Below are 10,628 nucleotides of genomic sequence, written 5' to 3' on the forward strand. Positions count from 1 at the left end.
GCCACTCCGGAGCCTAACTGGGGCTCTTTTGATGTTGGCGGGCCCTTTTAAACTGCACGTATGCGCAGTGGGCCTGCCATCAAGGAAGCTGCTCTCAGGCAAGGGGGGGGCCCTGCCCTACTGGAGGGGGACTGGGGAGTACCCCCTCTCTCTCTGGGGGGGCTGGAGTTCCACCCTATATGTTTCTGAATTGGTGCTGGTCCAAATATTTATTTTCCCACAGTTAAATTCAGTGAAAAGGGAAATAAACAGGAAGGGAGATGTGGTGGAGAGCAGACTGAGACAAAAAGTATGAATAATAACTCTCATTTAGGAGAAAAAATAAATATTTAGTGTGGAAAACTTTTTGAAGACAATAAAAGGGTCTTGTTTTGTGAAGAATGTCAAAGAAAAATGTGCTCTTTGAAAATTACACATTTTTTTTGCCAAATAGAGTTTAGTTAAAATCCCAATTTTCCGCCAAAAGCAATCTCAATGGTAAATTTTGCAGCTAGCCCTATTTTGCATGATTTTAAATGAGGAATGAAGTACTGCAGCTTTCTCAGCTAAATGATGCCCCATTAATTTTCTCATCTGTAAAACTCCCTGTGAGAAACATGGACAGTGTAATGCACAAATGAAACTCCTAGTATCTCCATATGCTGGAGAAGAGAATAAAGAAGAGAGAGAGACAGGAGGTCTGAATGATCAAGGTGTATGGAGTTGCCTCCGCATTTATTTGGATATAGCCAAGTGCATCGGTTAATCCTAGTAAATGAAGCCCCACAGAATTTTCATGTGCTTGGCTACCCCTTTTAGAGGGTGTCTTGCCCCACAAGTTCCTGACCTTGGCAGAACCACTGTTTTTCATGGATAAACTATTTCTGAATCATGTCTCTGAATACATCAATCAATAAAAATGCTTTGATTCTTCCCTCTGCTCTTTCCATCCTTTTCTTTCTTTCATAGACTCACTGTATGGACTCTACTTGCCTTTCTCATGTCCCTCTGACAGCACCCAGGGTCAGTCACTCAGTAGAGCCTGTGGATCAACCAATGCCAAAGCCTTTGGGCAGATATTATTCGGACAAGCCTAGTCCCTACCTTTAAAAAGTAGGAATGGTGGGGAAACGGAGGCACAGAGAGCTAACAAGACCCACAATCCAAGAAGACAAACAACAGATGAAGGGTAGGAAGGATAAACACACAACTGCAAAGTAACAATTAAATATTAACAGTCTCTTCTGTGCTTTCATGTAGCTATTATTAGTTCGTTCTTTCCTTACCTGAGTCATGCAAGAACAGGTCTTGCAAGGGAGCTGAATAGCTGAGCCACAAAACTGATATTCTATTTGGAACTGAGTCAAAGGCCAAGATGTTTAAGGCTAGTATTGAACTGATATTTATCTACATTTAGGGCCTCTAGATTTGTAGCCTCTACCTTTCTCATGGGCACACCCCTATTAAAAAGATATTCATTACCATTTCTTCCTTATAAGATGAGTGCTGTGTAGAGATCTTGGGCTTCCCCAGTAGTCATTTGCAATAGCATAAAACAAATGCTAAGGGATGTTAAGTGCTTCTGTTCTAATTTGATAGTGCTTTACATCTACTCTGCACCAGCATAGCTATCTACATAAAGTACAGGGCAACAGGGAACTGAATATGCCTTGTTATAACTTTGAAAACCATCAACCAGATCTGCAGCTGCTATGAAGCCGTGTAACTGAGAACTCATTCCCTGATATAATTTCAAATTAATCACACACAAAAAACCACTGAAGCATGGTAATAATTTGTAATTACATAGCTAATTTCAGTGGAGGACCAGACTATGTTTTACAAACAATGAATTAATTAACATCACAGGCTGTAAATCATTTCCAGAGACAAATGAAATACAGTAACCAATTTTTAATCATATCATAGATATACATATATTTATCCTATGTGTCTGTGCATGTAGCAGGATCAGTGTGGTGCTGCTGCTGCTGATCATTTATGAAATACTTTATTTATTTTTCAGCTTGTTTCCTTCAACTTTAGACCTACCGTCCAATGACTGTTCCCCAGTGCCAAACAGCCATGTGCGTGGAAGAAAAATGGAAGCAGCGGAAAGGAGCTGTTTACATTAAGAAAAGTCAAGAAGCCTGATATTTAACCTTCCAGATTTCATCTGTTCTGTTATTTTGGAAACCACAGTACATTAGTTTAAAGGTGTCACACTGATACTTTCCACTTATTTTTAGGAGTTTGTATTATGCCACCACTGCCAGCTGGAACTTGGCTTTGTGACTTCTTGGTGGCTCCTATTTTTCTGTGCTGTATTTTGGTCCTGAGACTAGACTGCAACATTCTGGATCCATCAGTCTGTGTTGCTAACTGCTCAATTTTCATTTTTTCTAGGATATATTCCTGGTAACAGAAAAAGAGAAGCATCTTCAATACAGACACTCACTATGATAGAACTTCCAAGTGCACTGATCAACGGACTGCCACTGGAAACACTAAGAGAGGGTCGAGTCTAAAATCCTGCCTCTCTTTCAGAGTTTGTGCAGAGCATGGTGGTGTGAGCTCAGCAGGCATACTGAACAGGGCCCACCCTAAAGGATTTAGGTGCATGGGTGCCTAGTCTGTGCATTCCACATGGCCTGTGTGCAAGATGTGCCAAGATATGCAGACTAGCAACAGTGGTGGGACCTCAGCGGTGCAGACAGTAACAGAGTTTAGGTGTTTAAGTAACTCTCATAGCAGATGGTTTGGTGCCTATACATTCTAACAGATGTTAAGCTATTAGGTGGGTTTTTGTCAATTGTTCACATAGGTGAACAATTCCCTAAGACCCACATTTGTCTTAGTTTTACATTGGGCACCTAAGACCTTTTCTTAATTTCGGTCACAGATGCTAACAGCCAGATCCTCAGCCAGCGTAAACTGTCACAGCACCAAAGCTACAATACACACTTAATTACTCCATGGATTTTATTTCTGTTTCTATTGCTGCCTCCCACTGACAAGTCTGGGCCTCCATTGTCTTATGTTTAAAAAGGAGGAATTATTCTGTTAACCTACTTTAATAAAGGGCTTTGGGGGAGAGACATGAAAAAGCACTTCAAGTATTACTGGAAAAATCATCATGGTTCTCACTTTCTAGCAAAGTCCATACTGAGATAAACAGTCTCCGTAAGGATTGATTTATTCTAGCTGACTAAGTCCTAAAGCTTCCTTCTGTGACATTCTCTTCCATGGGCCTATGTTCCCAGAGGGCCAAGTCCTAGAAATATCTGCTTTGAAGAACATGTTCTGACATTACTCAGCCAAGGACTACAAGTCTCCCTGTCCTGCCTTTATATATTGTCTGCAGTCAGATACTCAAAGGGGTCTAGTCTGTTGATAACAATGTTAGTCTGGCAGCAAGAGGAGACTAGGACTCTTTCATAATTACTTTGCACATCTATTATCAATAATGATAATATTTAGCTCCTCTAGAATACCTTATATCCTGGGATCCCAACTGTTTTACGTGTGTTATTTGATTAAACTTCAGAAGACACTTCAGTGGTGGGAAAACATTATGATTCCAATTTTATAAATGGGGAAACTGAAGCACAAGGACACTAAAAGTCTTGCCGAAAGTGAAATTGTAAGTCCTTGGCACAGTCAGAACAGAACTCAGATCTTCTGAGTCTCAGTTCCACATTCTGAGAGAGAAGCTCTGTCTCCCACTGTCTATATAAGTAACCTTTACATATGTTTCTAGTTCACACAGGCGCTGCGTTTGCTGAAAGGCTCCAAAGTACACAGCAACAGTCAATTGAGGAAGACATTAGAATCGCTTGGATTTCAGCTGTCCAGAAAATCTGCACACCCTTAGAAGCAGCCATTGTATTCTCTGTAGTAGTTTGTTTTTAATCCTGCAGCAGTTTGGTAACTTACTTGGATCATATCCAGCTTTGACAACAATCCCATTTCCTGTAAGCGACCATAGTGCGGCATGTGGCACTGCTCAGCCAAGTTGGAGATAGCTAACCACAGGCTGCCTAGTTCTTGACTCTGCAATGGTATAGAAGACATGAATGAATTTTGCCCCACAAAGCATTTTACATAAACCTGGAGTTGCTACCACATGAAGAGGGAATTCCATTCAAGGTTAGAGGATTTCAGCTCTGTAACAATCCTAGTGAGATCCAGCTTTTTTTCCACATGTGCTGCTACCTTTCTTTCTGCCCTGATTTCCCCCACCCTATAACTTGGTTCTGCTGTGCTGCTCCAGCTTCAGGTTTCCCTCCTGATTTTGGCTCTTGCATGCACAAGGTGTAAACCCTCAAGACTCAGCAACTGCAGCTACCTCCATCTCACCCATAGAAATCCCTCTTCCAACCATTGTTTTCCCTTTCCCCAAAATATCTTCTCTTCTGGGTGAGATAGGGGTCACTCCACCGTTGCTACTTGCAAGCCCCTGCCACCGTTGCCTATGTTTTCTGAGCCCACGGGCCTGCTGAGCGTAGCTCCCTCCTGCCATCTTGGCTGATTCTTTTGAACATGAGAGAAAGCAGCACTAGTTAAAGATGAGAACTATGCCATATATCAGCTGAGGCAGGGAAAAACTACATTGTAGACGGTACAGATTCTCCAGCAGCTGAAGGGCTGGAGAGAAGGGAAAATTTGGGGAATGCTCTGGGAATGGCAAAACTGTAAGGAAATTAGGTTGAAGCTGAAGGGCTAGTGAGGGAAATAGGACAGTATATCAAAAGGGAGGAGTTCAAGAAAGGGAAAGCTGCACAGCAACTCAGGCCAGGTCTACTCAACAAAGGGCCTTGTTACATGTTACACTCTGAGCTGCTCAAATGTTGATCAGTATTAGCGTTAGCTTGAGTTCGGACTAGCCACATGCTCGAGCCAGCAGGGGCCTTGAGGACTTATAGATAAGAATCCCCCCCCACACCCTCTCTTCCCTTTCTGGGTTTGTACCTGCCCATTGCCATCCCAAAGCTCCCCCTGTTCCCCTCTACTCTGGGGCTGCCCCTGGCACCTTGTGGTTCCTCTCTGCACCCCTTGGGCTTCTCTCCAGTCCTTCCCATCCCCCAGAGCTTCCCCTGTGCCCCCCCACCTCAGCCCTCATGGCTCATCTGAACCCCCCCAGCTTACCTGTGGCTGCCTGCCCACAGTGGGGGCAGTGGCCAGGCAGGCAGGTGTCCATTCCCTGTCTGCTCTCCTAGGATAACAAAGTAAGCCAGGACTGAAGGGGAGAAGAGGGGGGAGAGGTGAGAGGGGATCTGGAGGGCTGGGGTGCAGCAGGCTGATGAGGGCTGCTGTGGGACAGGGGCAGGGGGAAGTGGTCTGATGGTGGTGGTGGGGGGGGCCATGGGAGGGCAATGGGCCTAATCTGGGCCAGCAGAGGATGGGGGTGGGGCTAGTGTTCACACTAGCTTAGAGTGGCTACACATTAAGGTTAGACAAGCTAGGTTACACAGATCAGAGCACTGGTGATGCATAGGGGGTGCATGTGCACCCCCTGACCGGCCACACTTGCCACTTAGGTGATGGGCATGAGGGGCAGGCGGGAGCACTGGTGCCCCTCCCCCCCCTCCAGTCAGCGAGACTGGTCGCAGGGGGGGAGCACCCCCCAGTCACTGACTGGTCACTGTGGGGTGGGCATGTGCCCCCCTGACTAAGGTGGCACCAGTTGCCCATGGATCAGAGACACAGTTAGGCTGAGGTGGCATAACTTTAAGCCACCCAAAAGTACTTAAAACTAGTTTAATGTGTTAATGTGTGGACAATCCAGGGGCTAAGAGCTCTAGGAGCCACCTTAAATTAACATGTATGAAGAGTCAAAGTTTTACTGCTAAGCATGTGAACATTTCCCCCTGTAACACTGTGCCACTGAAACCCCTCATAAGGATGCAGCTATGTCAAGAAAAGAAAGCTTCTGTTGGTTAGCTAATGCCTTCTGAGGAGGTGTCTTAACTATGTTTGCAGCAAAAGCCTTTCTGGAGGCATATGTCTTCTGTGTCTTTACTAGAACACTCTTCCACTGCAGCTATGCCAGACCAACAGCAGCAGCAAATGCTCAATGGTGCTATCAGATAAAGAAGCCATCAGATATTGTAGAGAAGGAAGAGAGACCGTCCATTGTTCAGGAACTAGAATGAAAGTATCTGTCCAGGTGTCAGGTGGGTGATTGTGTGTGGTGGGGGAGAAGAGGGTGTCAAAGGCATTATCTAAACTGAGGATTTCAGCCACTCTGAGTATCCATGATCAACAGCGCAAACCCCTAGCATAAACGGCCAAGCCACTACTTTATATGGGGCAGGCCATTGGTGTTTAAAAAAGATCTCCACTGCACTTGCCAGCTACCACAACTTTTCCATACTTGGGATTTGCAGACATGCAGCAACACTAGTGGCTGGTGACAGCTAGTTTTAACTGTGGCAATTTTTTAGTATAGATAAGGCCTGCAGTCTCCTCCTTGAAAAGTGCTGAGGATTTTGCAATATGGACAAGCCCTATGAACAATGGCAGAGGTCAGCAGCCTCCAGCCTCCAGGCCACATCCTGCCCCTGAACAGGCTGGATCCTAACTGTGGCAGCTCAAGAAATCAGCAGCATGCTCCAGCCACAGTAGCACAGGAGGCATCCTGAAGGGCCTATTGCCTGCCATGCCCAGTTTGTTCTCTCTACTGCAGCTTGGGAGACATCCCCAGCATACTGGCTCCTGCCTTTTTTCTATCTATTCCCTTTGCAGCATCTGCTGATTGGCAGGAGGTACAGGAGCAGGTGCAGGCCTACAATGGGGCTGGGTCACAAGCAGTGGCCTATGGTGGCAAAAGGTGCCCAACCCCTAAACTATGGTAAAGATAGCAAATGCCACACCTGATTCTCTTGCAACTGAACTCAGGGGCAGCTGCCCCACTTGACTTCAGCAGAAAGAGATGCAGAGCTTTATTGTCTGTTTGTGATCTTCCTTGTGTTCCAGCCAAGTTACTGAGTTTCCCTGTTACTATCACCAAGGGTGTTTGGAAATGTCACTGCTGCACATTCCCAGCATCTCATTTTCAGAACTGTACCTTGGCCAATGTGTTTTGAAACCTCACAAAATTAGAACTTACACTGAAAACATTATGTAGTCTAGTAATGAGCCACTGTGCTCTTGCAGTAGGGAAGAAAGCTGCACAGGATTTTCATTTGCAATTTTCAATATCCCTGCTCCATTTTATTTGCAGTTCATATTCTGCCAAAAGTAATGGAAAAAGCACCTAGCAAACTTACCTGGTTTCTGAAATACACTTTATTACGCCTAATATTCAATTCCAACTGTTTATTTTTCTCCTGTATTCTGTTGCTCTTTATCTGAAGTTCAGAGAGTTCACTAATCAGCATCTGGGTAAAGAAAACAAGAATGTTCATTATGGATGTTCTTCTCCTAGAAGAAGAATGTCTACCTAATATCTTTCATCTACATACTGGTGTTCAGCTGAACAGATCACAAAGCACTTTACACAGTACGTATTATGCTAACAACAGAGTCATATTTACTGGGGAGTTTTCTCCTGTCTCTGGAGCTGCACTGGCAAGTACAATCCAGACCTGTCAACAAGAGTTGTAAAAGCCAGCAGTTTTGCCAGCATTGCTACATGGGCATTCACTCTCCTAGCCAGCAAGTCTATTCAGGGAAACCTTGGAATAGTAGACTGTGGTTATACATTGTGGTTCTTACTCTACCTCCTTCTCTTCCCTGTGGGGATCCTGATCAGCCCCTACAAAATGGATAAGACCTGTTACATTCAATTTAAATCATTAAAACTAAAATGCCCAGAGGAACTTTTCTACAGAAGAAATCTGCTTTAGCAGCAACAGTTTGTGAGCATAGCTCAAAGCTGTGTTCTGAGATTCATGCTAGGGATCGCTACTGTACACCTCCTACATGTAGTCGCCACCCAGGAACCCACCTGACAGCTTTAGGAAATGTATAATGGAGGATAAAGTGCAGAATGCGCTGCAGAGATTGACACTGCTATCTGAGAATTTGTCCTGCTTCACATGACAGGCGTGTTCTTTGTGCATCTGATCTGCAGTATTTCAAAAACCTCTGTCCTGCCCAGCCATGATAGATGGATTCCATATTACCCAACAGCACCACAGGGTGTAGCTCAGCACCTCGCTGTATCAGGCTGTTAAGTGCCTTAACTACTTTGGATCAAGCCCCATTCTGTATACTGTAAATAAAATACTCAAAACATTACAAGTTTTCTGGTGTCGTGTTCCCGTTGCAAGGCTTCAAGGTCATGCTGGCCTTTTTCATAGTCATCTGACAAGGCGATCAAGTTTTTTATCAAGCTCTGATTCGTAGCTGACAGTGTCTCGTGCCTCCTGATGATAGCTCTTACCAGAGACTCTTCACCATATTCCAGATAGTCTGTAGAAGGAAAATACCTCACAAAAAGGGTACTGAAGTACCTTATCAATCATGTATCAGAGGCATGTTATTTCCCCTCCTTTACCAGTTATAAGCCTGACCCTTTATGGAACTTTGTATATTGGCAACTTTTACATTTCCCAAGAGATGGCAGTACCTTGCAGGTTCCTTATAGGGCCAGGTTCTGTGCATAAGCTAATATTTTCATTGCAGTAATATCTTTTTTCCAAGGAAATGGACTCCGAATTTGCCAACTAGAAGCTTCCAAATCAAATGAGTCAGGACACATATGCCCCCTACCCCTCCAAAATCATGAGAATAACTCACAAAATCAAGCAATGTTAAAAAATACATTTGGAATTCTTTTCATTCACATTTTCAAGTTTTTCAGCCACAAGGGCTTTATTTAAATTGCCTTTTTTAATGCAAGCTGAGACGGTTACATAATAAGCTGATTGCAAAAACTGTGGCTTTAAGAAAAGAAGAAAAAGGCATGAGAGGATAAAATTGTGAGAGTTGGCAACATTGTAATACTTACATCACAGGAAAGCACAAAACTGACTTCTTTCTCTTTCAGAATGTGTAGTGTAGTATAGTGTAGTATAGTATAGTATAATGTAGCGTGGGAAAATTAAATGGCTTTAGTGATTTTTTTCCATAAGGTTGTTTCAAAGTTTTGAACAACTGTTGCAATGATGCAGTGCATTTCAAGGAAGGTGTAATGGGATTTCATAGACATTAGGTCTGGAAGGGACCTCAGAAGATCATCAAGTCCAACCCCAAGCCCCGGGGGCAAGAAGTCAGCTGATATCACAGGATCCCAGCAAGATAAATGTCCAGTTGACTCTTAAAGGAGTCCAGAGTAGGTGCATGCACCACCTCTGGCAGCAGTTTGTTCCAGGCCTTGGGGGCTTGGACTGTAAAGAAGTTCTTCCTTACGTCCAGCCCGAAACGGTCTTGGAGAAGTTTGTGACCGTTTGACCTTGTCATCCCATGGGGTGCTCTGGTGAACAGGCATTCCCTCAGATCCTGATGTACACCCCTTATATAGGCAGCCACCAGGTTGCCCCTGAGCCTGAGCTTTTCCAGGCTGAAGAGTCCCGTAGCTCTCAGCCTCTCATCGTAAGGCCTGTTTTCCTGCTCTCTGATCATGCGCGTGGCTCTCCTCTGGACTCTCTCAAGCTTCTCCACATCCTTTTTAAATTGTGCAGCCCACTTGGAGGGGCTGGATGTGTTTAAGTCAGCAGGCCTGAATGATCTTCATCCAAGGGTGCTGAAAGAATTAGCCAGTGTCATAGCAGAACCACTGGCATGGTTGTTTGAGCACTCTTGGCGCTCAGGTCAAGTCCCGGAGGATTGGAAAAGGGCCAGCGTGGTCCCTATTTTCAAGAAGGGTCGGAAGGAGGATCCAGGTGGCCAGTTACCCTGACATCTATCCTTGGGAAAACCTTTGAAAAAATTATTTAGGATCACATTTGTGGGAGTCCAGAAGGAAAAATAATGCTGATGGGCAACCAGCACAGGTTCAGAGCAGGTAGATCCTGCTTGACTAACCTTGTTTCTTTTTATGACCAGGTCACAAAATGCTTAGATGCAGGTAATGAGGTAGATGTCATCTACCTGGATTTTATGAAAGCCTTTGATATGGTATCTCATCCTATTCTCATAAATAAACTGAGTGGCTGTGATGTAGATGATTACATGGTCAGGCAGGTGGCAAATTGGCTAAAGGGATGCACCCAGAGAGTGGTGGTGGATGGTTCAGTATCGACCTGGAAAGATGGGAGTTCCCCAAGGTTCAGTCCTTGGACCAGCGCTGTTCAATGTCTTCATCAGTGACTTGGATGAGGGCGTGGAGAGCACTCTGTCCAAATCTGTGGATGACAACAAATTATGGGGCAAAGTAAATACAGTAGTGGGCAAGGAATGAATCCAGCCAGATCTGGACAAATAGGGTAAGTGGGCAGAGCAGAATAGGATGCAATTCGACAAGGACAAATGCAAAGTGCTGTACTGAGGGAGTAGGGGGAGATGCAACAGAAATCTGGCAAAAATGCTATATACCAGATCTACTGTTGGATTACTAATAATCCAATGCAGATGGAATATAGCATTAATATAAAATAAGCGGATATGGTCATAGCTAAAGTGGAGGGGCCCACACTAATACTCTGTTTTAACCTCATCTCTTCATTTGTAGCTTCTTTCTTAGTAGGCAAAAAAAGTTTGAT

At 44.3% G+C, this 10,628-nt stretch overlaps 1 protein-coding gene across 2 annotated transcripts in view; it reads right to left on the reverse strand.

The window, feature by feature from the left end:
• Positions 1–1,873: 1,873 nt before the first annotated feature.
• LOC109298497 (coiled-coil domain-containing protein 42 homolog) overlaps positions 1,874–10,628 on the reverse strand; it is a 31,758-nt gene continuing 23,003 nt past the window's right edge. For both annotated transcript variants that reach the window (XM_019518629.1, XM_019518628.1), the window contains 4 exons: positions 8,225–8,397; positions 7,251–7,361; positions 3,916–4,032; positions 1,874–2,394 (listed from right to left, as the gene is read on the reverse strand). In XM_019518629.1, coding sequence (XP_019374174.1) covers positions 2,200–2,394; positions 3,916–4,032; positions 7,251–7,361; positions 8,225–8,397 — 596 coding nt within the window. In that variant the 3' untranslated portion in view covers positions 1,874–2,199. The remainder of the gene's footprint in view (positions 2,395–3,915; positions 4,033–7,250; positions 7,362–8,224; positions 8,398–10,628) is intronic.

This window comes from Gavialis gangeticus, unplaced genomic scaffold, assembly GCF_001723915.1.
Source record: "Gavialis gangeticus isolate Ggan-Ray unplaced genomic scaffold, GavGan_comp1, whole genome shotgun sequence".
In the NCBI taxonomy this organism is placed as follows: domain Eukaryota; kingdom Metazoa; phylum Chordata; order Crocodylia; family Gavialidae; genus Gavialis; species Gavialis gangeticus.